Consider the following 27,246-nt stretch of genomic DNA (forward strand, 5'->3'; position numbering starts at 1 on the left):
GAAAAACAAAACCATTAATAATGATCAGAGCATCCCAGTTCTATGAAATGGGGTTGGGAAAGGGGAGTAGCACCCTGGTGCTCTCTGGGAGGACTTGGAATGATTGCATTTACATTCTATAAAAGGGAAACTTCCCCAGGATATCAAAAGGACAGCACCCTGCCCCAGTTCTAGCAATAAGAAGACACAATATTTCTCTTGAAAGCCCCAGTGGCATTATGCTAACACAAGAACAACATAGGAGAATCCTGACTCAGTTCTGATTTACACAACTTCTTGTCATAATATAGCGCTCTGCCTAGTGAATACACAGGCATCCTGGGAAGAGGCACTTCAAGGGTAGCAAGTCTAGCTGCTGAGACAGATGCTGAAGGTATAAAAAGGGGCAAAGGGTCTTCCGGGTCATGTCATTAGGTGCAGGAAGCACTATTTCATTTCTTCTCCTCTTGCATTAAGCACTGAGTACAAGTATGACCCTGGAACTACTTCTTTCTTGGATTTCAGATAACAAGATAACAAGCATTTTTGTGGCCATATCTTTGGCGCTGACCTGTGGTTGGAAATAAAATATAAAACTCTCTGTACTTATCCAGCACTCCAGAACTCTAGCAATTAGCAAGCACCAACTGGCCTCCTGGGCTCCACTTTCCCATTGGTAACTTCCTTCTTCTGAGCTTAATAAATCTGTGTGGTGCTATTACCTAACCTGAAATGTGCCTCCAGTGGCCACAAAGTCAGAATCCGAGAAGGTGTGCAAAACTCCCTTGTGAAAGCTGTTATTTTAAAAAATTGTGAACTAGATCTATCTTTCGTTCCACCGAAACCTGCAGTGTTTCCGAGCGACAAGATCTCAGGAGGTGTACTCTTGTTTCTGAGATGCTTTGGGGATTCGTTTTTGAAGTTTAATCTTTCTTGGATCACATGTGACAGAATAAATATTATGTTATTTCATACATGGTCTCTGGTTTATTCTAGCTCAGAACATGTAGTTAGTCAACAAAGGGAGGCAGCTTTGCCAAAATTCAGTAACGTATACTGTTTGAAATAGGTACAAAAGTAACACCCAAAACCACCAGGAATAAAAATTTCATTTGTGAAATTTTTGAGAGTAATTTTGTAGGAAAAAAGTCTCCATTAAAATTCATGTGTTAGTTTAGAAATCCCAAAGCAATCATTTTAGGCCCTTTTATCCACTTCTCCATCATCCAGTAGCACTGAGCTATCTAAATGACTCTACTAGGCAAAATTATGCAGGAAAAACTTATGATAAAAGTTGACAAATGGTGCTACAAGGAAAGTGGTTTAACGACAGAAACGAATTTACAACAAGGAATAAAGAGGATATAGAACACGAGTGGCCAATTATATCTTAAGGGTATCGTGCTTAATAATTGAGCACTATAATAAAACTACAGAAATCACAGCCAGAGTTAATAACAATTTAAGACATACACTAAAATGTACGATTTTAGACATTTTAAATATTTTCACAGCTTTGTTTTATGTTCTTTCCCCATCTTCAGAAATTCATTGATCCCAGTTTTCTAAACAAATCCGAGATGTAAATGCTATACATTTTGGACATGTTACCTAAAGCTCGTTTGAAAGAACTGTGAAGAAGTGAAGATTTTCATTTAAGACCAGTATAAAATGAGCCTGAGTGGGGCTAGTGAAATGAAACAGCTAAGACTAAACTTTAACTCATAAAAAGATGTCCATGTACTCATTTGAAAAAAAATCCTATTCCTATGTTGATGCTTAAAAAACAAAAATCATCCTGGTGCTAATTCTAATTCACAAAGTGACCTGAATGATCCCATATGGAAATCTTCTTATAGAGTATCTGCATTCTGTGCCCTGGAAATTCAAATATCCCTCAAACCATCCTTATAGCCTCAGGAGATTTACCAAATCCACCAAATGCTTTAACATTTATAGTAATTTGTTGGCAGAATTTCTTGTGTTAAGAGACATTTATTTTGCAACCCAACATGAAATAGGAATAATAGAAAACTGATGTAACTGTAATTGACACACTTCTAAAATTATGTCTTAAATATTCACTGAACTGGACCACATTTTTCCACATCGTGTGGAGTCTAAGAGCCTATTCATAATGAACAAATGTATCTTTTCCTATAAGCACAGATTAGGAAAAAATGTAATATGGTGAACACAGCACAGCTTAGCCTTGAAATGATGACAAGGTCTTACAGAAATCAGGAAGAAAGTAAATGTGACAAGTTTCTTTTCTGTTTGCTTTCAGGACTGACCTATTGCTCTGGACTATGAGAATAGTTATTACAGAATGAGTCATATGGAAAACACAGGCAAACAGAAGAATACTGAGAATACAAGTACGTGTTATTCTCTCACTGGTAGCTAACTTTAAGGATAAGACATAACAATTGGATAGTAAAAAGTGTCCCCAGAAGATCAATTCCTGAAAGCGATTGTATTTCTTTAAATAACAATCATAGAAGTTTTTTGAAAACCCCAAAATTACTGTTTTTTGAAAGCAATTATTTCATTTGGAGAAACAGTATAATGGAATCAATTGGTATAAAAGATACACAGAAGCAGAATCAAAGCAAATCTGGAATCACAGATCACAGATTATTTTTCGTCTTTCAAGAAACAGACTCAATTATATGCACAAAAAAACTGAGGTCTTGGAAAGTTACTTATTACTGTTTGTCAAATTAGAAAATCATAAGCACTTTTTTTGAGCCCATTTGCTAAACAGTAAAGTGTGTTTTCTACTGTGCATACAAAATATGAAAATGTATACTTTTTTCTTGTTCAAGAAAGCTTGACAAACTTTGAAGTGTTATATTACATGATGTAACAGTACACCATGTGTTATATTTACCATGATGATATTAATATGTAATGTATTTATTTCCGTATTACATTGGTATTCACTTACCACTATCCCTCACAAAACAACAGCAATTTCAGTATACAGATGGCTAGATAATAAGATAGAAAACTCTTGTCATGACCACAAGACAATCTGCTCACACTGGGTAGGAAAATAGTAAAGGTGAAAAAAAGATTATCAGAAGAAATTCATAAAGCTTAAGCCAAAGTAAACCTACCTCAGAAGGTAGGATTAGGCTATTTTAAAAAGTCACTTGCATCCTTAAGGAGGAATGACAGCTTTCAACAGCATCTCTGCTTGTTCACGGCTCCGCCCTAAGGAGTGTGTAGGTCATGTAACAATATTGACTCTAGGGTCAGACTCCAACTGCTAAGGACACGTCTCCTTAATGCATGTGAAACCCTTCTTTCAAATACAGCTAGTTACCAGATCCAGATATATTTGTTTAAATGACCCATTTCCCACCTATCCAAATTCATTAGCAGCAAATCACTTCAATGGGAAGTTCTAAGGAGTCATGAGATTATTCCCTTCAAACTCCAAAGAATGATGTTTGTGCTCCCTTTATAAATACCCATCTTCTGAAAGATAGAGTTTGTGGGGAAATCACTTCATCCACTTTGGATGTTCATACATTATAAATTACTTTTTATTCCTCCTTCCTTATAATCTCCACCTGCACTGCAATCTAAAAGGATTTCCAACTGTGGGCCTTTATTCAGGGACAACAAAAGACTTGAATGACTGTGAGACTAGGATTCTTTCCAACTTAGACCACAGTATAAAACTGCTGATAGACGGGAAGAAATACAAGGTTGTGCTATAAAACAAGGGCAGAGCGCTAAATGCTAAATTCTAAAGCGGTGGGCTCTTTGAAAATGGCTACACAGAGACGTTTGAACATTTGAGCAAGAGTTTTTTTAAAACCTGGGTCTACAGATCCCACAAAGGGCTCCTCGGATTAAGTTCAGTATATAAATGAGATATCCGAAATAATTGTAAAATTATGTGTGTGTGTGTGTACAGGCAAATTTTTTTTGCAGAGAACATTGGTAGATTTTATTATCTAGACCATATAATTTATTGTCCAAAGCACCATACTTTTTTCACCATATTTTGAAAGTGATAATCATAATATATTTGGCTGTGAGCAAAATTTACATGATTAATATAACTTGAATTGTTAATCAGTAATTTTAATTTATGATATTTACAAGAATTGCTAAAGTGCTTAGAAAAGTTTTGGTAATTACGTTTGCAAATCTGCCCTGTTGGACATTTTAAAAGTTTAAAAGGTGTCTTCCCTGGTGGCGCAGTGGTTGAGAGTCCGCCTGCCGACGCAGGGGACACAGGTTCATGCCCCGGTCCAGGAGGATCCCACATGCCACGGAGCAGCTGGGCCCGTGAGCTGTGGCCGCTGAGCCTGCGCATCCGGAGCCCGTGCTCCGCAACGGGAGAAGCCACAACAGTGAGAGGCCCGCGTACAGCAAAAAAAAAAAAAAAGTTTAAAAGAATTAGATGTACTGGTATTAAATTTGTAAATGTAGGTAAAGATACTTAGGGGTATTTCATTAAAGAATTTTGTACAAGCAGCTATTTAATATATTAAATTTAATATACTGAAATGTAATCAATGGATTAAATTTACCTAATTGGGGTAAATTTAATCCATTGATATTCATTTTAATTTCATTTAATTAAACATCAAGAAACAAGTTCTAGAGATCTGATATACAGCATTATGTTTATAGTTCACAATACTGTATTGCACACTTAACAATTTGTTAAGAGGGTAGATCTCACATGATCTGTTTTTATCACAATAAAAAAAATTCAGACATTGAAATCCTAACTCCCGTACCTCAAAATATGAGTATATTTGGAGATAGTCTTTAAAGATGTAATTAAGTAAAATATGTCATTAAGATGGGCACTAATCCAAGATGACTAGTGTCCTAACAAGAAGAGGAAATTAGAACACAGATAGGTACAGAGGGATGACCGTGGGAAGACATAGGAAGAAGGTGGCATCTAGAAGCCAAGGAGGGAGGCCTCAGATGAAATCAAACTCGCTGATACCTTGATCTCAGACTTTCAGTCTCTAGGACTGTGAGAAAATAAGTTGCTGTTGTTTAAGTCAGACAGTCTATAGTATTTTGCTATATACCAGCCTAGCAAATGAATGTACCAAGTACTTTCCCATTTCTTATTTCATTAAAATCTCAACGTACTCAAAACAGACATGTATGGTAATCTTATCCCCGTTTTGTAGATAAGGAAACTGTAGTTTCAGATATGTTAAATGATGTCTCTGAGATCATCCAGCAAGTGAACACAGGATGCAGGACTGAGACAAGAATCTTATGGAGCCCACATGCTACCTACTTTCCATTCTTAGCAGGTGACAGACTAGAGGACACCACAGCTTTGGTCTCAACAATGCCCTTAACAAGTTGTGAGATCTTCACACAGTCATTTATTTTTTAACAACATTTTTTTCATCTGCAAAATGAGGGGGTTGAATTGACTATTCTAAAGACTAAATAGACTGAGTCTATATAAAGGGCTTATCAGTTTTAAAAGTTGAGCTCAAATCATTGTTTTCACTCAAACTCCTAAAGAAATGATCTCTGTAAACTCATTTCTAATGAAAATTTACCGTTTTGGGAATCACTTCATATTTTGCCTGCAGAAATTAAGGCTCTATCCAAAAATTTAAATACTTTAAAATGTTTTGAAATATTATCTTAACTCATTTCAAAAGTTATTTTTATAGGGCTTGCATCCCATTAGTTAATTTTCTGTTGTTAAAGATTTCTCTACTCTGAACTTTTAAGGATTGTGCATAGTTTCAAGAACAAAACACAGGGGGCTTCCCTCGTGGCCCAGTGGTTAAGAATCCACCTGCCAATGCAGGGGACACGGGTTTGAGCCCTGGTCCGGGAAGATCCCACATGCTACGGAGCAACTAAGCCCGTGCGCCACAGCTGCTGAGCCTGCGCTCTAGAGCCCGCGAGCCACAACTACTGAAGCCCGTGTGCTTGGAGCCCGTGCTCCACAACAAGAGAAGCCACCGCAATGAGAAGCCCACGCACCGCAAAGAAGAGCAGCCCCCGCTCGCCACAATTAGAGAAAGCCCGCGTGCAGCAATGAAGACCCAACACAGCCAAAAATAAATAAATAAATAAAATTTATATATAAAAAAAGAACAAAACACAGGATTAAAATTTTTTACAGAAAACCCAAGTCCAGTCTTAAAATGTTGAGCGAATAATTGTATAACCCTGGATGAGAAAGTAGTTGCAGACCTTACTTTCTAGGTCTGAAAAATGATGTAAATACTTTCCTGCAGGCCTAGCAGGAAAGTCTGCCATTAAATAAAAGAATAGCTGTGAAATACCTTTGAATTCTTTGGAGGGAAGTTGCTGCAAGGTAATTAATAAAAACTCATAGTGTTAGGATATCTTTTTTCAATAAGTTCCTTAGTTTTAAAATATGATGTGAATGCTTGGTTTGGATTGTTTTCATACCTATAGTGACTATACATTTCGTTTGCCAGAAAGAGGAAGTACGTTGTGTAAAGTAATTTATACCATAATGGAGGAGAGCAGCTTATATGACTGTAGGGGTTAGAATTGTGTATCACCTCTTGTGTGTTTCCAACTAAACAGAGGCAGTCTTGCCAGGAGGGAGAAAAAAAAATTCTACAAACCACAAACTCCATCCAATCACAAAAAGACAAATCAGCCTTCAGGCAAATCAAATGTCTTCAGTTAAAGCTTACCTGGATTTGGCACTCTGCCCATCTTTTCTCAATCTCTTAACAATCTACTTTCACAAACAGTTAAAAACAGGCATACTGAAAGGCATTCCTTTGCAACCTTATTCTTAAAAACAAGGAACTCTTTAGCCCAGGGAAGACTTGGGAAAAGAATAGTTCCTCTCGGACTTTGCAACATGTGAATATGGGATTAGTGGGTGGGATTGAGGTGTGCTCAGGTACATAAATACAGGCTTGGGCTGAGCCAGCATACTAGGAAGCTTGGACTGCATTGAGGCCATCTGGCTCACACAGACAGGTGGGTGGGAAAATCCAGGTAAGGCTCCTGACAGCAGTGTCGGAAGGGCACTTATTGAATGAGCTTTGGCCTTTGATTCCTGTGTAAAGTTGCAGGCAATCCACAGGCAGAGGAGTGCAGGGTAGTTCCATGGGCAGTGAAATGGGATTTGGAGAAGGAATCATGGGATTTCCACCAGAGGCTTACTGGGACCTCTCTTTGGCAGAGCTATGCTCCGGAGCTGGTTGAAGGTAACGCTTTCTCGGTCAGGAAATGAAAGGTTTAAGAGTGAGCGAACTCCAGGAGTTTTCAAGCCTGGCACAGGGTCCAGGGTCCCCTGTCTTAGTTACTGAGCCCTGATCACCATCTAATGCTCTGTTTCTTTCCCACTAGCAAAGCAAAGACCCGCAGGACTGTGAAAGCTCAGCTCAGATTGGCTGCTTGGAATTACGGTTCAGAATATTATTGCAAATCAGAAAACAGTTTTCTTTCTGTGTCTAATATAAAGATATCCTTGTTGCTTCTTCAATCTTTAAATGCATGGGATAGGCTGTACAAGGAGAGATCTGGTTGCTTTCCTGAGGCATTTATGAACAGGGACACTGAAACCTCTTGCAAGGCATTCCTTGCTAAAGATAAGAAGACAGAGATATAATGAAAAGTGAGAAGTTCTGGTTTTGAAGGATGTGTGTGTGTGTGTGTGTGTGTGTGTGTGTGTGTGTGTGTGTCTCCAAATTATCAATGTCCTCGGTGGTTAGCTTTCTATTTTGAGGTGGTTTATGCAGGCAGTTTGCAGATCACAGTCTATTCAGTAATGAAAACTCAGTACAGTGAATCTCAGAAAGTCAGCTCAGAGCAGGATGTTTGTACAGCAGGAGTTTTATTCGGCTCCCTTGAGTCGTTCTGCCATAAAACACGTATAAGATATCAATAGCTCCAGGGCTTCCCTGGTGGCGTAGTGGTTGAGAGTCCGCCTGCCGATGCAGGGGACACGGATTCGTGCCCCGGTCCAGGAAGATCCCACATGCCGCGGAGCGGCTGGGCCCGTGAGCCATGGCCACTGAGCCTGTGCGTCCGGAGCCCGTGCTCCGCAATGGGAGAGGCCACGACAGTGAGAGGCCCGCGTACCACAAAAAAAAAAAAAAAAAGAAGCCTTTGTACCAAAAAGGCTGGAAGACTTGGAGCACACTTTAGTTGTTTCTTTAAAATGCTGGATAATAAAAATTGTTATTGGCATTTCCATATCTTTATGGGTATAGAAAACGAACAAAGTGTATCCCTGTTTTTTGGCTTTTGTCTTTTTTGAGTGAGATGTTGTGTGGCTACGTACTATAACACAGGTAATAATTGGTCAGTTTAATACAAGGCATCATCTGGATTTGGTGACTTAGCAATGTCTTTTTTTAGAATTGGCTGATGCTTAACAAAGGTTCCCACTTGCTCTATCAGAACATGAGAAACTTTACTCCCTAAAAATACTAAGCATTGATGGTCCATCCTGCTTCCCTTGCAGAGTTCAGTTGATTTAATTTGAAACATACACGAATATTAGAGTTAGGTGTTTCTTTTTAGGAAATTTCAGTCTTTGGCTTTATTGGCATCCCAAGTATCCAGCTTCGCATGTTATGGTCCCTGGATAACCCTAGTGATTGGCTAGTGCGATTCACTTTGCTAGCTAGCTAGCTCACTTCCTCACTCATTCATGGATCTTACCTTGTCATTCACTTTGCCATTCATAAGCATCTGCTTCACAGTAGTGTAACATTCCCTGAGAATTAAATTTGGAATACTGGGAAGGAAAAAAAAATAACAAAGAGACATCCATGGGGTTGGTTTCTCTGTGTTATGAGTCCCACAGAAAATTTTTTTGCACTAAAGTACATGCCTACAACCACCTACCCTAACAGGCCTGCACTGAGAGTCAAAGAATTAGTTCACTGAAAGAAACCTGCACTGATGTATTTTAACCAATATATAGAATTTGAGTAAATATTACACTAGGGAGAGAGTTTTCTGGGTGCAAGTTTTTAGTTAAAAGATAAAGCTGGCAGTTTCTAAATGAAATAAATCATTTTACTCAGATCTTATTCTTCAACGGCAGTGTCCTCATTTTAACAAAATGTTAAAGAAGTATGTATGTTTAGGGTAATTTTTTCAGGATGGGAAGATGGGAGCCAGCATTGCAAAACGGCACAATCCAAAAGCCTTGGCTCTATGCCCATCTCATGAGTCTTCACTTCTCTGAACTTCAGATTCTTCATCTACAAAATGAGACAATGGGGAGGTGGGAAAAGAGGATATAACCCTTAAGGTGTTTTCCAGTACTACAATTTTTTAAATATAAATTTAAAAGCAAATTCCCTTAGCTATAAGAATATATACATTTATCTACTTATTTTCTTAAAATATATCTATTTCTATATAGATATATATCTATAGAAATATATCTATTTCTATATTGTCGATTTCTATGGAGATCTTCATATTTTATCTATAGCATATAGAGGTAGAAGATGATATAGATAGATAGATAGATAGATGGTAGATAGATATTCATACTATGTATTCTTAGGAAAATTCTGTGGAAGGTAGTTTTTGACTCCAATTGCACGTGTTCAATCTCATCCAAGCCTCAATTCCTGTTGTATCCCATGGTTGTGCTACAATCTGAAGATTTCGAACACTGCTAATTCTCTTTTGTTTTATTGACTTTTTGCTTATCTGTTTGTCTTCCATATCAGATTTGCCATGGAGAAGATTTCAGTGTCAGCATTCTTGCTACTTGTGGCCCTCTCCTACACTCTGGCCAAAGAAACCACAGTCAAACCAGGAGCTAAGAAGGACACAAAGGACTCTCAACCCAAACTGCCCCAGACCCTCTCCAGAGGTAGGAGTCAGCTTCTTGTCGGCCTCCAGTTATACTCAATTGGTAAAGATTTAACACTCAGAGCCGAGAGTTGTGTGCTGAGCATATTTTTTATGTGTTGGTTCTAGATTGATACAAGTTTATCATTGTTTCTGCTTTCTCTAGAGGTTTTTGCTCTTCTTTAGCATCAAGTATATACTGATCCCAGCTTTACCAGTGCTTTTCAACAGCTTTGGACCTGAGAATATAATCACTTTAAATATACTGGCTCATTTTGTTCTAGGTTGGGGCGATCAACTCATCTGGACTCAGACATATGAAGAAGCTTTACACAAATCCAGGACAAGGTAAAGACAAGTTTTACAGAATTCCCTCAAAGCTCTCAAGAGCACCATCTAGTGATCTTTAGCTACACATGAAATCCTCCTCATTAAAGATGATCCAATCTCTCTTTGTCTCTTAAAGCAATAAACCCTTGATGATTATTCATCACTTGGACGAATGCCCACACAGTCAAGGTAATTTATACTTCTAAATATAATTTTCTTTATAGGCTTTTAGCTCTAGGGCCAGGGTCCAGCTCACTCATCTTTACATCCTTAGCACCTAGCACAGCTGAATTTAAAAGAATATTTTATGTAGTAAAAACATATTTTAAAGTAACTTCAAATATTTCCACAGTTTGTATTAGCCATTGGTTCAAATTTTGAAAAAACAAGCTCTAGAATTCATCCTTGACTTCTTGTTTTCTCTTTCATCTCATATCCAATACATCAGCAAATACCATTGCTTTATCTTCAGCATCTATCTGAAAGCCAGCACCTGCCTCATGGGCACACCACCTGTGCAGTCACACAGGACCCAGTGCTTCCCATGCTTGTAAAGCTCTGTTGTTGCTGTCTTAAAATTCGTAATCATTTTTGAACAAGAGGCTCCGTATTTTCATTTTGCAATGGGCCCCATATATTATGTAGGTCCTGCCCAAATCCAGCCACCTCCGATTGCCTCACTGCTACTGCCCTCATCCAAACCAAGTTTAGATCTTGCCTTGAGCTGTAACAGGCACCTACCTGGTCACCCGACAGTCAGTTCTCCACACGGAAGCCATCATATCCTAACACCCATGTGCTCAAGTGGCTTCTCATCACAGGTAAAATTAAATCCAGATTCCTGATCATGGCCCGAATGGCTGGACATGACCTGGCCCCTGGCTGCCTTTCCTTTCTTACCACTCTCGCCGTGTTTTCCCTCCACTGCATCTAGCCTGGCCATTGTGCTTTCCCTCAAAGCATCCAAACCCATTCCCAGCTCAGGGCTATTGCTCTTGCAGTCCCCTCTGCCATGTGTGACATATCCCTAACATTTTAGAATGCAGCACCCTCTCATTTCTATGTCACCTCCTCAAAGAAGTCTACCCTAACCACTCTGTAGCTTTTAAACCTCTTGCTTTGCTTTATTTTTCTTCAAAGTACTGTTATCTCCACCTAAAATTATTTCCTTGTTTATGACCTGTCTCCTACACAAGCATTTGAGCTCTATGAAGGAAGCACATTATTTTTTTTTCCCCCACTGCTCTATTCCCAGTACATGAAACAGTCCTGCCACATAGTAACCACTCAGTAAATATAGGTTAAAAAAATTAAGGGATGAATGAATGAATGATTGGATGGGTCAGTAGCGAAGCAAAGCTAGTCAATGGCCTAGATATTACTTCACTAACCATTTGCAGAAAGGGCGGAGTTGAATATTATATTACAAATATAGTTCAACTTCAAATCCAACGGAGAATAATGGTTTTAACTGGTGATGAAATAAATGCTTAACAATCTTTTCTTTACATTATAGCTTTAAAGAAGGCATTTGCTGAAAATAAAGAAATCCAGAAATTGGCAGAGCAGTTTGTCCTCCTCAATCTAGTTGTAAGTTTACTCTTCATCCTGCCATTTCTCTGTGGCTTACAATTTGAAATGGATGGTTCATTTTCCCTATACATCTTAATCATACTGCATTAACGGGGATGTGCTCCAAATATCTCATCTCATAGATTACAATGAGGAAAGATTTTATTTCTTGCATGTCTACATTTTTATTTAGCAATTAATAATTTTAAGTTGTCTGAAAAATACTCTCCTGTGGTCCAGAATTTCTCTGCTGCTGTAATAAGTGGAACGTTTTTGTCATTAAAAATTCCTTGCTGTGCCCCTTTCGCCTGCAGTCCTGGCTGCTCTCCACCCATTCTTAGTCCGTGTGCCGTCTCTCCCCAGAAGAGATGGCTCTCCAGGCGTCCAAATCTAATCCTTCCACACGTGCTGTGGCCTCATGCTTTCCCGTCCTACTTCACCATCACCACCCCTCCTGATGGTCAAGCTTTCTGCCTTTACAAGTTCTTCTGCTTGGTATATAAACGGTATCCACTTTCCTTCCGAGAGCAAACAATCAGTAAACTACTCAGAAAACTACTCTCCCTAACTGTATGTCCCTGAAGCTTCTCTCTGTCATCCTCTTTCCAGGTTGACAAGTTGGCTTTTTCAAGGGGCATCCACGCCAGCGGTTCTTCCTCACCTCCCTTCCAAGGCACTGCTTCCTCTTTCTACCCCTTAATATGAGTGACTTCATGAGTCTCTACTTGACCTACTTCTCTTTTTATATTTTATATTCCCTATGGACAATTTCATCGGCCATTAATCAATGCCTGCTTACCGATAACTCCCACATCTTCCCCAAACACGCAACAGCTTCCAACTTATGCACACAGCCTAGTTCCAGAAATCTCGTAATCAGCTTCAACTCGACACGTTCAACACTGAATTGATCAGCGAGGCCCAGGTTTTTCAAAAAGCTCTTTTTTCTCTATTCCTTATTCCATTAGAGTGTTATTCTAGATGTGAACCTCCCACTCACCTCCGGCAGTCAAGAAGCCCTGCGGTTCTAACTTTGAAATATTCCTGCTATTGGTCACTTCCCTATCAATTGAGGACCGCTGTTTTAGCCTAAGAGTTTTTCACCTTGCCTAGCTTATTGCAGTAGTACTAAGTGGCTCCCTGCCTACAAAATAAATCCCATCTAATCCCACATGATTGTCGGGGGTAATCACTCTAAAAACCAAACTGCAATCATGGCGCCTCTAACACCCCTCCAGTGGTTCTTTTTTTCTTAATACTTTTTCTTTTTATTGTGATAAGAGTCACATAATATACAACATAGTATTTTAACCATATTTAATTGTACAGTTCAGTGGCACTAAGTACATTCACATTGTTGTGCAACTCTTACCATCGTCCATCTCCCGAATTTTTCACCTTCCTAAACTGAAGCTGTGTCCCCGTTGAACACTAACTCCCCATTCCCCCCTCCCCCCTCCCCACACTGTCCCCCTTTGTCCCCTGGCATCTACCAACATACTTTCTGACTCTATGAATTTGACTACTGTAGGTACCTCACATAAGTGGAATCAAACAGTATTTGTCTGCCCCTAATGTATACTGGAATGCATTTCTAAGGTTAACTTAATATGTGTCCTACAAACAGATTGTACCTTCTTTTTTCTTCCCCCTGTGCTATATAGTAGGCCCTCACCAGCCATCTACTTCATACGTAGTAGTGTACATTTTTATGTCAACCCCAATCTCCCAATCCGTCCCACCCCCCTCTCCCCACTTGGTGTCCATACATCTGTTCTCTATGTCTGTGTGTCTATTTCTGCTTTGCAAATAGGTTCATCTGTACCATTTTTCTAAATTCCACATATATGCGTTACTATATGATAGTTGTTTTTCTCTTTCTGACTTACTTCACTCTGTATGACAGTCTCAGTGGTTCTTATTTATTTATGAGCAGACGTAAACACTGTGGCATGGTGTGCAAGGCCAGTCACAAGCCAGCCCCTGAAGTAGCTTTCTAGCATCTTCTCTCACTACCGCCTCAGGTATCCCTATCCTTTAGTCCCATCCAAACACTTGGTTATATAAAGTGCTAGGCCTTTCCTCTACCTTTGTATAATCTTCCCCCCTCCACTGCCTGGAGTGACCTCCTTTTCTATATAACTGACTCCTATTTACTTTTTAAAGATTCCTCTTTATCCACTTCAGAAAGTCCTAGCGGAACCTGCAGATAAAGCTAAATGTCCTGCTCTGGGCATCCAATGCACCTGTATATCCTTCATCATAACATTTCACCCCTGGATCCTAAATATTCCTTTTCCTACCTGTATCTCCCTGTTAAACAAAGAAAATTAAAAAATGATAAATGGATAAACGAATTCTCAAGATAATCCTGTTTTTGCAGATTCTCTAAAAATGACTTTCTTTTTTTTTTTTTTTTTTCATTATGCTAGCTCCTCCTACCTCATCCAAGCTCCTTCCCCAAACACTGTATTCCTTCCAAATTCTCCCTTACTGAGTTTTCTGGCTCTTTGTTCACCACATGCATCAGCTTTTTACCTCATGTTCTACCTCACAGTCTGCTCTGTCTTATTATTTCATGCATGTAACTTGCCTCCCCATCTATATTATAAACTCTCTGTGTTAGAGATGTGCCTTATAGTGTCTTAAGATGCCTAGCCCAGGGCTTCCCTGGTGGCGCAGTGGTTGAGAGTCCACCTGCCGATGCAGGGGACACGGGTTCGTGCCCCAGTCCGGGAAGATCCCACATGCCGCAGAGCGGCTGGGCCCGTGAGCCATAGCCGCTGAGCCTGCGTGTCCAGAGCCTGTGCTCCGCAACAGGAGAGGCCACGGCAGTGAGAGGTCCGCGTACCGCAAAAAAAAAAAAAAAAAAAAAAAAGATGCCTAGCCCAGGAATGGACACACTGTTTTAACAAGTTTGAAAATAACTGAAGAATATAAACAAACTGAAAGCTGCTTTTTTTTAAATCTTAGTATGAAACAACTGACAAACACCTTTCTCCTGATGGCCAGTACGTCCCCAGGATTATGTTTGTTGGTAAGTAAAAGTGACAATGAGATGAAACACACCATGAACATTACACAAGTGCCGCCACATCTCTGCCTCTGTCCTCCACACCGTCACGTGCTGCTCCACCATGGCCAAGGCCACGACGAAGCTCTACTGGGGAGGTTTAACTTTCAGCTTCACAACCTATTTTCATTAGGAAATGCAAGCTTCTACCTATTTCCATACATGACATTTTTTCTTCATCTGCTAATTCTAACTTCTCATCTTCTGCCACAAGTACACCTGAGAAAGAAGCACCCTGTTAACTGTTTAAACGTATTAATCATGTCCCTGAATTGTATCAGGTCTGTAAATATTTAATCAGGCAAACTTTTGATTCCTGTGCTGGATTTTTCTTTCTGACATTTTCTGATCATTATTTCTAGGCAAGTTATGAATATGGGCTGAAAGAAACAAAAATCAAAGGAGACATGCTCCTTCCGGCCACTGGTACTTTTCACGTGCCGTTCCCTCTGCTGGAAAGCTTTTCTGCTTCCCCCCTCGGTACCCCAAGGTCACCTGGTTAATCACTGTCATTCACTGACCTGCTCAAACTCCCACGATGTGCTCTTGTGGCACCATGTTCCTCTCAATGGTCACTCTTTCCTCAGTTTTAATTTTGTATTTATTGGGTGATTGTTGAATAAATATTGCCCCCCATGTGGCAGGGACTAGATCTTCTTCAGCTCACCATCATATTTTCATCATGACCCTGTGGTAGGCTCGCAATAAGTATTTGTTAAATGACTGAACAAATGAATTGAGTTTGGCTTTGATCGAAGTGATACTGATAAAAGGGCAATCCATAATTAAATCCGTCACATAGCAGAGCTCACTCTGATCGAGCACATCACCTCTGTAAGGCATCCAAGTTCACACTAACCTATAAAACGGGGGCAAGAAAAAGTGAAGGGAGAAAAGGAGGAAGGCTGAACTAGAGCTAATCTTACAGATTTGGTTTTGTTACGATTTAGAAAATTTAGACTCTTCAATGAAAGGGCCCTTATAGGTCATCCAGTCACACCCTGTGCAGAAATTCTTTTCAGAGTGCTCCTGTCTAAGGGCTTTTTAACCCCCGTTCAATTCCTTTCGTCATGAGAACTAGGTCCCAGGCAGCTTGCTCCTTCCGGCTCAGTAGTTCTCCACGAGGCCTGCACATGTGAATTGCCTGGAAGATCTTAAACGTCAAGCTGCCCAGGTTACACCTCAAACCGATTAAACCAGAATCTCAGTGGCTAGGACGCAGGTGGCAGTCTTTGAAAGCTCTGCAGATGACTCCACTGTGCAGCTGAGGCTGTAAGCCAATGCTTGGGAGGTGAAAAAGCTTTTCTGATGTCACTGTATTATGAAGATGAGACCCTGTGTCTGTATCCTCTACACCGAGCAGAAGTAGAGTAGGTCTTAAGTCTTTCTTGAACAAATGAAAGTCCTGTAATTTAAGTCTGCTGGTCCTAGTCCAACATTCTGAAACGACAGGGATTGTCCAGCAAGTTCAGGTGACAGACTTGGCATCCATGTGGCTGGGCCTCATCTTTCCTCCTCATCTAATTCTCAGGACACGGCCCATAGCCTCCTCCAATCACTTATCTCAAGGCAAGGTTGCTAGGCCTTTGCATATCCTACTACCTCCCTTCTGGATGCATCTTATTTATACCTGTTTTTTCCTCATTAACTGATAACTTCAAGTAAATATAAAACACACACACAAAAAAAAGGATTTAAACCTTTAGGAATATACGTATAAGGGAAGATGCCTAAATCTCTATTTTTAAAATGCAGCTACTTAACAATAAAGTAAAAAAACTACACACTTATTTCACCTTGGCTGGTCTTAAGGGCTTGCATTCTTTTATTCATTTAAAAAACAAACAAAAAAAAAACTTTGGTTTGGAAAACTAGCATTTGATGTGAGTTCCTAATTATCCAGGTTGCTCTTGGTAACATATTTCAATTACAATATAATCATTTCAAAAATTTAAAATAATTCTTTAGTAGAGAATGCCAATGTTTTCACCAAAAAAACAAAACACCATCCCAAGAATGTATATTATCCTATTTTCAGGTTACTATAGATAGGACAGCAGGGTTCTTAACCTTTTCCACAAATAGCACTGCACGGCTGTTGAATGCTCCCAGTCTGGCTTTGGGTACCAGCTGCAGAGGCCAGGTTGCAGACTGGATGGAGTAGAATCTCATCCAGCAGGACACATTGTGTTCTTTTTATGGGATATGGATAAACATGTAGGCTTCATCATGCAATAGGGGTAATTTTGAAACATAGTCCTCCATTCCCTTTGGCTTTTTCTTTGTAGACCCATCCCTGACAGTTAGAGCCGACATCACTGGAAGATACTCAAATCGTCTCTATGCTTACGAACCTTCGGATATGGCTCTATGTAAGTGTTACCTCCTTTGAACATCTGTTTCACTGCTGTACTGGAAGGAGAGCTCACATGGGGAGGGGAGAAAAAGCTGTGCTCAGAGACCCCAGAGAACCAGTCTGACCCTAACTGGCCTTGTGTCCTCCAGCAAATTACATTCAAGCATTGAGCTCACTTTTTTAAAAACTCAGTTAAAGATGAGTTATTTAGATTAGGTATCTTTTCCTCTAGGAGAATCCTAGGACCACATTACCTCCTTTTCAGGTTTCTCTTAGGCTCACTTAACTCCTTCTACCACAGACCTGAGCGCAACAGTAATAGTACCATTACAATAGCAATAGTAGCAATCTCAATGCTTTGTTCAATGCTTTTCTCCAAGTAACAAAAGTGAAATCATTTAGTCCAGCTTATTAAAGTTGAATTCAAGTTCAATTTTAAAGATCAGTAGGAAAGATGGTTCCAAATATTTGCCAAGATACTGACTTCCCCCGGGGTCGCCATAACATGAAAAAAAAAAAAAAGTGTGAGACTCAAGGCAGATGAAGAGCCTCAATGGGAGACTGTACCTAGCTGTGACATCTAATTAGTCCTTCTGGGAAGAAAATTGAGTCTTGTCATAAGAACCAATTCACTCAATGACTAGTGACTATGTAGACCTGCACTGCCCAATATGTCAGCCATTAGTCACATGCAGCTGTTTTAATTAAGGTTTTAAAATTCAAATCCTCAGACACGGTAACCACATTTAAAGTACTCAGTGAATAGGCACTGACTATTTTTCATCATCACAGAAATTTCCGTTGGGTGGCACCAACCTAGAACGTTATGCTGGGAAGGATTATGAGGTTGTGTCTGGGCAGCAGGAAAGAATGTCCCGGTCCATTATCAATGTCTCCAGTAGGTTCTGGGTGCGCCAAGGGAAGCACATTCCAAGTGTATTGACCATTCTTGAGATAACAGTATAGATCTTAATAAGACTTTGGGTTCCTTAAAGGCAGGTATTCCACACAGGTAATATCACCGTGCCTTGTAAAAAAAGGCAGTTAATAAACATTGGAAGAGAATTAGATTATAATAATAAAAGCCATTTCACATACTTTTAGAAAAAAATGTACAAGGTTCCCAACATTCATGCTATATCTATCAATGTGATCTCTGATGATGTGCTGACTCTCCTAACTTTTTCCCACACTAGTGCTTGACAACATGAGGAAAGCTCTCAAGTTCCTGAAGACTGAATTGTAGAGAGGAAACAAAATCTGCAAGCTCCTCCCTTTGTGTTGGGCCTTGAGACTTGGAACCAGAGGAGATTTTAGAAGACTGTGGAGAAGGCAGAAGCACTGGTGAACCTACTGATTAGATGATGGGTTCATGTTACAACAGCTCTTTTTTTAAATTTTGTCTTAAGTATACATGCATGAAAACAATATCTTATACTACGATAGTGAGCCATGATTTTTTTAAAAATAAATCCTTTTAGTGGTGTTCAAACTGTTCTTTTTTCCCCCAATTTGGTCTTTCACAGAAAAGGTATTCGGTTCATTCACCAAATAGGATTTTCAGACACACAAAATGTTCCAAAAGAGGACAATACAAACCTAGTTCAAGCAACAAAGCCCAAAAACAAAGTTATCATCTCATCTCGCTACAGTTTCTCACTGGGTGACTGAAAGTAGACATGAGCTTGAACAACAGAAGTATCAAACAATACGCTCTAATGTGAAAGAATATCTACAAAGGCATCCCAGGAAAATCAATACCTAATTGAAGACCACCCCTCCTCACCCTGGCCAGAAACCCCAATGGACACTCTTGAATTTAGCAATCCAGTTTTAGTTTAGATTTTGCTCTCTGAGAAAGCCTCTAGCAGGTAGCTTTCTCCTTCAGAAGACTAATTTTGTAAAAAAAAAGTTCATTCAGGGCTTCCCAGGTGACGCAGTGGTTGAGAGTCTGCCTGCTAATGCAGGGGACACGGGTTCGTGACCCGGTCTGGGAAGATCCCACATGCCACGGAGCTGCTGGGCCCGTGAGCCATGGCCACTGAGTCTGCGCGTCCGGAGCCTGTGCTCCACAACGGGAGAGGCCACAGCAGTGAGAGGCCCGAGTACCGCACAAAAAAAAAAAAAAAGTAAGGTCATTCAAAGAACATCTGTATCCTTAAACACACCCTAATGAAATTGTGAAAATTAAACTCATAATATGTTTGTTTTCTTAAGGTTTTAGAGTACTGGCCAGGAATAAATTCAGTTGATATGTTCCCATCTTCTTCACCCAAATGTGACCTGCTGGGTCAAGAGCAAAGGGCACTGACATCATGTCCATGGGGTAGAGATCAGAGGTTACTACTTATCTTTGGAAGAGGTGAGAGAGGAGGTACCATCAGATAGCGGAGCAGTTAACTACTTTTAACTCTTTATTCTGCTGCCAAAAGTTAGAACCATGTATTCACTACTTCACTACATATTTACTCTCACGTTCATTGTTAGATAAAATTCCTTTATCACCCCAACCCCACTGCCTTCTTTGGTCCCCGAATGGCTGCGACAGTCTGTGCAATGCTTTGTCTATTGGTTATCTATTGCTTGTCTTAATTAACTTTGTTTGTTTGTTTGTTTGGATACAGCCTTTTCTGAATGGCATTATTAACTTTCCCCAGTTAATACTTTTTAAAATACTTTTCCCTCACACAGTACTGTCAAAGAGCTCTGCAACAGAAACCTATGTTGTTGATTTAATGACATATAAATCCTCAGCAAAAATATCACCAGAGGGACTGGGTGCCCTCCTTGTAAGTAGGTAAGCTACATGTACTTAAAAAGGTAAAATATCCCATTTAGAAAGCTCTCTGAGGGTTAACTGGAGGAAAACAACAGTTTCCACGTGTATAAACAAATATTTTGAAAGACAACTTCTAAGCTCTTCAGGTTTCCTTTATTGTACAGCAAAATAGTTTTTTTTTTTAAATTGGGCTGATGTGAAATAAGATTAAATCCTTAAAATTTATTGAATGACATGCTATTTTAGCCACCCATATACTTTTTAAAATATAAATACATCTCTGAGAAGTCAAATGTCAAGGCTGCAAGGAAAATGAGTCTCCCTTAGGAAAGTGACAGAGCAATAGTCATTAAAAAAAAAAAAACTGATCAACTTTGACTCAGTCTCCTCTACTTCTGAGAATTTGTCCTAAGAAAATCATTCAAGAGAAACTGTTCTGTGAAGATGCCAATGGCAACATTATTTAAACATACCCAAAGAAAGGGGCCACCTCCAAATCTAATGAATACATAATTAACACAAAGTGCACTATGTTGTCATCTATAAGTTATAAACAACACAGAGAAACAAAAAGGGTAAGTGAAAAAGAATTTAAGAATTTCTATGCTATAATTGCAACTACAGTACGTGTGTACTTAACAAAGGTTAGAAAGAGAAGTTGCAAACATAAAAATGGTTGTTTTAAGCTCATGGAAATGTTAACAATGCCTGCTCTTTCTACCAAACCCTTTACTGTCATCTCACAATCTTTCTTTTGTGTTTAAATAAATTTAAGTGAGAGCATATCTTGAGAGAGAAATGGAAGAATGCCTTAAGACTAGAGTATTATTTTGAACAGCTGAATTAAAATGTTGGTAACCTAGGGGGGATGTAAAATGGTACAGCCACTATGAAAAAAATATAACCGTTCCTCAAAAAACAAATACAGAATTACCATACAATCTGATAATTCCACTTCTGAGTAGGTACCCAAAAAGATATCTGTATACTCACATTCACAGCACCATTGTTGACAATAGCTGGGAGGTAGAAGCAAACCAAATAGCCACTGATGGATGAATGTGTAAACAAAATGTGCTTTACATAGAATAGAATATTCCGTAGCCTTTAAAAGAAGGAAATTCTGACATATGGATGAACATGGAGGACATTATGCTAAGTGAAATAAACCAGTCACACAAGGACAAATACTGTCTGATTTCACTAAGATGAGGTATCTAGAGCAGTCGAGTTCATACAGATAAAGTGGAATGGTAGTTGCCAGCAGCTGAGGGGAGGGAGGAATGAGGGGGTTACTGTTTAACAGATACAAAGTTTCAGTTTGGGAAGATGAAAACCTTCTAGAAATGGATGGTGGTGACAGTTGTGCAACAATGTGAATGTACTTAATAACACTGAACTACCTATGCACTTAAGATAGTTAAAATGATACATTTTATTCTATGTATATGTTACCACCTTAATTTTTTTTTATCAGTTTTATCTGAGGGTAGGAGGGAGAGGACTAACTTTGAAAAATGAGTAACAAAAGTCATCTGTAAAAGTCATTTACGTAGATGATCAACATACCTGACTAAACCTTTATTACCTGTTTTAGAACCGTGGTCTTCTTCAAACGATCACCTATAACCAGCTATCTCTGCTTTGGTTTTTTGCTGGTTCGATGCCTTCAGTAATCCTAAGTAGGTACTGAGGTCCTCGTATTGAGTAATCACTGTTGAGAATGGGAGCTGGAGGGAGAAGAGAAAGAGCTCGAAGGCAAGCACGAAACTTTCCAGCACCCCACCAGTGAGGCAGACTTCAAAGTTCAGATGAAGTCAGCCTAACTTACTAAGAGGCCACCTGGCAAGTCGTGACGTCATCGACCTGTCAAAAGCAAGATCCCAAAAGTAAGCAGAAATGGTTTCACCCTCCAAGTGACGTCAAAGTCCGTTCTTTGACATATATTTTCACTCACAGGGACCTCCCTCAAGCCCTTCTTTGAAAATGAATGCCAAAAGCTGAGTTTCCTCAGCAGAGGAGAGGACCGGAGAAGCAGCCTGGCACATGGTATGGGGGGGGCTGCTCTTCCCCTTTCCCATTGTTTCAACGACTACAATTGTGATCATGACATTCCCGATAAACTTCAACATGAAAAGCTGTGGTCTCTTTTCTCTTTCTCTTTCTCCCTGCCTCTCCCTCTGGAGTCAGGTGGAGGTGTGGGGTGAAGGGCACTGCCCCTTTAAAATTGTTTAGAAAACATTCATTGAAAACCCACCTTGTAATTGCATCTGGCATAGAGAGCCTGGTGTAAAAGTGAACTGCGAGACCCAAACATACCAAGTGCAGAACAAATTTACACAAATCCCTTCACTTATCCAGAAACCTGGACAACTTGGTCTTTAACCTTATTGTAATAAAGCAATTGATTGCAATAAAACCTTATTGCAATAAAACAACTGATATGTGAATGATCCTATTGGTATAATCATGATGCCCAAAAGTGGTTTTCCCCTAGAAAATACTATGTAAAAACGTGATTCTAAATTTCTCAGTACCAGCTAAATGGTGAAACAGTTTCATATATTTAGTCAGTGCATTTTCAAAAGGATGAAAAACTCAAACAGGGTTAAACAAATATTTAGAAAAACTGTGGGAGGAGGTTTTTGGCTGAAGAAACTAAGAACTAAAAGCCACCCTTCTGGTTTCTTTTTCTTCTGAAAGGTTCCATTCAGCAGCATATTACTTAGGTTGAACATGCATAACTGGTTTTCACAAACTCACTGTCGCTTAGATAACACAGTAGCTGAAATGAATTTAAGCTATATGAGCTTGAATTTCCAGAATTTATAACCTAACTTTTTGTTTCCCTTTGTATTAGCCTTACATTTTCTAAAATTTCAACTTTAACATCAAGGCTGACTGGGTAAATGTTCTGAGAAACATTTCTCTAAACGAAATAAGTCCACAGAGAATGAAAGAATTTTTTAAAATAGGTTTTTTGTTTGTCTGCTTTTTAATAAATGCTAGGTTTAGAAGAAAGAAGCTCTGGAGTCTTGAGTTGGCCTTACAGACATTTGTTACCGCTCCAGGACAGACCCTGATTTGAAACGTACCCTCCTCTGAGGACACAAAATGTGTTTGTGGCAACATTTTGCGCACAAGAGGCAGTGGCCCTCCTGTCATCCTGGGATCAGCCTGACCTCGGCAGGCTCACCAGCAGCCATTCGGAACTCGGGACAGTATTCAGAGTTTAGTAGTCCTAAAGATTCTTGCTTCTCAGTCCCTGGTCTGTAACTAGGGTGACCTAAATAAGGCCATTGCAATTAGAGCACAAACCAAGGCTATGGGTTGGTTCTCTCTGGAACAGCCCTTGCCACATAAAATCATTCGCACCAAGAAAAGTATTCTAGTAGGAGATTCCAGAACTTCATGGAAACTTCAAAATGCAACAAAGCAAACCGGGAAAATACAAAATGCCTTAAAGGAAGACGGAGTCCAAAAATCTCACTTCTTTCATGAGTCACTTACAATCTCATCTTATGGTACAAGTGGCAACACTTATACGGTCGCCCAGAGCTCAATATGAAATCGAAGGAGGGCAGAATACGCCACCCCACAATATGCCTCTTCGGCATTAAGATTATTTTGAGTTGATTATTTTTGAGAAAGAACAGACAGGAGAAGCTCTGAAAACAGAGTAGAAATTTACTCTTCTGTAAGGTAAATTTACACTTAAATCTCCATTTGTGAAGGTGTCTCCTTCTCTGTACCAGGAAGAAAAGGATGATTCCAAATCACAAGAAACTCTTTTATCAATGGCACTGGCTTAAAACTGTTAAAAAAAACCTTATCCTTATTTACTGTGTCTTTCCTAGTAACCTCCCATAACTGGCTTCCTGACAGCCCCCCTCCCATACACACACACCTTTCTTTTGCCTTTAGCTGAAGATGGTATTTAAGATGATGGCTTGAGCCATCTCGAGGAGTTAATCAGTTTTTCTGGATATTTCCTATGTATACATGAGGTATACATGTTAATAAATTTCTGTTGTTTCTCTTGTTATCTGTCATTTGCTACACGGGGTCTCAGTCAAGAACTCAGAAGAACAGAGAAAAAATTATTTTTCTTCCCCTACAACAGCATGGGAATTGCACCAAGGGAATTTAGTTTTCTTGAAAGATAAGCCAGTCTTCCAGAGCCATGTAAGTGACCCACCCTCAATGCTCTAAAATTCTATAGATTAACTATTTATCCTCTTTCTTGGTCTAAAAGCCATCAAAACGATTACTAATGAAATACCATATACTACATAAAATACAAGACAGGAAATTAGTAATTTTTAGTAACAGGAAAGAACTTTTACATATTTTTCCCCCCAAAATGAGCGACTTCTCTTTTAAAAAACAATTTTCCCTATGGAGAAAATATCAGACACTGAAACATTTCAAGAAAAGATTTTGGGATGACTACTGGTGCTGGAAGTTAATTCCATGGCTGGATTATACACTGAAATAGCAACACTCAGCTCTAGGTCAGTCAAAGGGAACCCGAAGCAAAAAAGAGAAGAATTCCACTTCACTTAATTCATTTATCAATCCTTCCATTACTTTCTTTTAATTCAAACATTCATAGACGAAGAAAGGTTTCCATACTTAATTTTTTAACATAATATACAGAACCACGGTACTATTTAAATTCCAAATTATGGGAGATCACATTCAAATACGCTTGGATTTGATGACTTGCTGTGACAATACAGAGAAATTTCACGGAAAAGGTATTTAGAATTTGTAAGATAGTCAAATATCTTTTTGCTATGTGGGCCAATGCATTAATAGTAACTTGATTAAAAAGGCAGTCTTTTGGACTTCAAATTATTATAAAAGAATATCAAGATTATACAGATATACTTTCTGAATTTCTCAAACTCATTTCATTTTGAAGGCTGAAGGCAAATGTTACATATTAGAACATTCATGAAACCATTTCTCCTTTGCACTTACCTGTAAAAATCAAAAACTAAACCACAATTTCCTAAAGACCTAGCTATTTCTAGAGTACATTAGTGTAATCAGAAGGACTACTAGAACTAAATTATCACTTTTATGTTAACAATTTTCACCACAACATCTTTCCTAATAAAAGGACAAAAAAATTGGGGAATTTAGATTTCCCTTATTGAACTTAACAGAATAGAATCTCATACTTTCTGGCTTTAATAAACTTCAACTCTTTTTTCCAGTGGGAACTATCTACACAGCACAGTGCCACATACAATTAATTATTCCAGCGAGATGTACATTTAGATTCACAATATGATCAACACAATAGTGCCATACAAAGTTTTTCTGCAGGTAAAAACGCTAAGAAAGGCCACAGTGGACAGTGCCAGACACTGTGAAAAACAGTAGATTACAAGGTACCACTGAGGTTCAGAGGAGACCACAAGTTTCAGACTTTTTCAGCAATGGAAAAAGAAAAACATTTAGAGAAACATAAAAATATATCATTCACTGTCAATTATGTAATTTTTCATATACTGTTTCCTTAAACAGGCAAATTAGCTTAACTTAGAGGAAATGTACAAGATCAGAATATGAAAGATTTTTCTTGTTTTCTCATCAAAGGAATGCACTAGGATTAGCACGAGGATCTTTCTGGTTCCTGTATCTGTAGGTCAGCCAAACACCCAGGATCTGGAACGGGAAAAAGAAAAGAAGAAAGAGAAGGTAACAGTTGTGTGTATTTATTCAGTTGATCAGCAAAATAATCTGGAACCTCTGAAGCACTTTGTATTATTTGTTCAAAGAGGAAGAGATTTCTTTTTAAAATGTAGTATGGGGCTTCCCTGGTGGTGCAGTGGTTGAGAGTCTGCCTGCTAATGCAGGGGACACAGGTTCGAGCACCGGTCCGGGAAGATCCCACATGCCGCGGAGCGGCTGGACCCGTGAGCCACGGCCGCTGAGCCTGCGCGTCCGGAGCCTGTGCTCCGCAATGGAAGAGGCCACAACAGTGAGAGGCCCGCGTACCGCAAAAAAAAAAAAAAAAAAAAGTAGTATGTAACCCAAATTAGAGATCCTAAGAAAAAGTAATAGGAACATTGTGGTAGGCTGAATAATGGCCCTCCAAGGTTGTCCACACCATTATCCCCAGAATCTGCAAATATTCAACCTTACGTGGTAACAGGGACATTGCAGACATGACTGAGTTAAAGCTCGTGAGACAGGGAGATTATCTGGGTGGGCTCTGTGACGTAATCACAGGGGTCCTTAAAAGAGGGAAGCAGGAAGGACAAAAATCAGAGATACAGTCAAAAGGTGATGTCATGACAGAAGCACTGGGAAGCAGATTCAGAGAGAGAAGATGCAACACTGCTGGCTTTGAAGATGAAGAAAAGTCAAGCCAAAGTCGAGCCAAGGGGTGCAGGCAGCCTCTAGAAGCTAGAAAAGGCAAGAAAAGAGGTTTCCTCCAGAGCCTCCAGAATGAGTCTCCATTTTAAGCTTCTGACCTCCAGAAGTATAAGACAATAAATTTGTGTTGCTTTAAGCTACTACATTTGTGATTACTTGTTAGAGTGGCAATAGTAAAGTGATACAAGTTAGCTAATAAGACTGAAATGTCTTAATAGCTAAAAAATCATAGATTTTGCTAAATCAGAAACAGAGTTTGGCAAAACTTAAGCAATAACAAAAATCCTACCATAAATACATTTTCCAACACAGATCATAAAAAATGTCATAATTCCTACCTCTCCAAGGGAGGGGGACGTATACTTTTAGAAAAGTAATAAGTAGTTATCGTGCCATTTCTCACACCACGTTCACTAACGAGTTAACCAATATAACCTGCCTTTTTTTTAATTGAGAAATGTGTTCATTCTGGTTCTGCTACCTCAAAGTTGATTTATTTAAAATAACCAAAAATTCTTAGACTGAATAAGATGCAAAATTTTAATGGAACAAAATGAATTTCAAATTATATTTCCCGTTTCAGACCTGTGCCAACTTTTAATCTAAATTTTGTTCACTTGACTTCATAACTACTCATTAGCTCTTGAAACTACGTATAGAGAATTGTGGTAAATCTAAAATTTTCTCCATTTACCACAATAATAATTTCTGAGTTACTATAAAACTCATGACTGGCGATGTTTATTATAACATGTAAGGGCTGATGGAACTATGCTTTGTGTTGAATCAAGGAAACGTAAGTCTAATTTAAGGAAGTGGAAAGTCTGGTTTGGTGTCTGTATGACGGGGGTTAGGGGGAAGGAATTTACTTAAACCTATGAAGAGTACTTTGTGACTGGCTCTATTCTTCACATTTCACAAATTCATATAATTTGA

The 27,246-nt window shown here is 39.1% G+C and overlaps 2 protein-coding genes across 3 annotated transcripts in view; one reads left to right on the top strand and one right to left on the bottom strand.

The window, feature by feature from the left end:
• The first annotated feature begins 9,589 nt into the window (after nt 1-9,589).
• AGR2 (anterior gradient 2, protein disulphide isomerase family member) lies at nt 9,590-18,580 on the top strand. Its single transcript, XM_067746225.1, has 7 exons — nt 9,590-9,829; nt 10,092-10,155; nt 10,274-10,326; nt 11,654-11,727; nt 14,683-14,746; nt 17,071-17,154; nt 18,335-18,580. Exons 1-7 carry the CDS (start codon nt 9,691-9,693, stop codon nt 18,382-18,384), a joined length of 528 nt encoding a protein of 175 aa, XP_067602326.1. The 5' UTR covers nt 9,590-9,690; the 3' UTR covers nt 18,385-18,580.
• The window catches only part of TSPAN13 (tetraspanin 13), a 39,921-nt gene continuing 31,239 nt past the window's right edge, over nt 18,565-27,246 (bottom strand). Inside the window, exon 6 of one of the 2 annotated variants that reach the window (XM_067746223.1) lies at nt 18,565-21,647. In XM_067746223.1, the coding sequence (XP_067602324.1) occupies nt 21,537-21,647 (111 nt within the window). In that variant the 3' untranslated portion in view covers nt 18,565-21,536. Of the gene's footprint in view, nt 21,648-24,474; nt 25,597-27,246 lie in introns of those variants that run through there. The other variant, XM_067746224.1, reaches the window with a different exon arrangement.

Source organism: Pseudorca crassidens, chromosome 8, assembly GCF_039906515.1.
Source record: "Pseudorca crassidens isolate mPseCra1 chromosome 8, mPseCra1.hap1, whole genome shotgun sequence".
Taxonomy (NCBI): domain Eukaryota; kingdom Metazoa; phylum Chordata; class Mammalia; order Artiodactyla; family Delphinidae; genus Pseudorca; species Pseudorca crassidens.

Coding starts and splice junctions, on each gene's coding strand:
- AGR2 (XM_067746225.1), top strand. CDS start 9,691: ATGGAGAAGATTTCAGTGTCAGCATTCTTGCTACTTGTGGCCCTCTCC. Junction 9,830..10,091: donor GCCCCAGACCCTCTCCAGAG/GTAGGAGTCAGC, acceptor ATTTTGTTCTAG/GTTGGGGCGATCAACTCATC. Junction 11,728..14,682: donor TTGTCCTCCTCAATCTAGTT/GTAAGTTTACTC, acceptor TTTAAATCTTAG/TATGAAACAACTGACAAACA.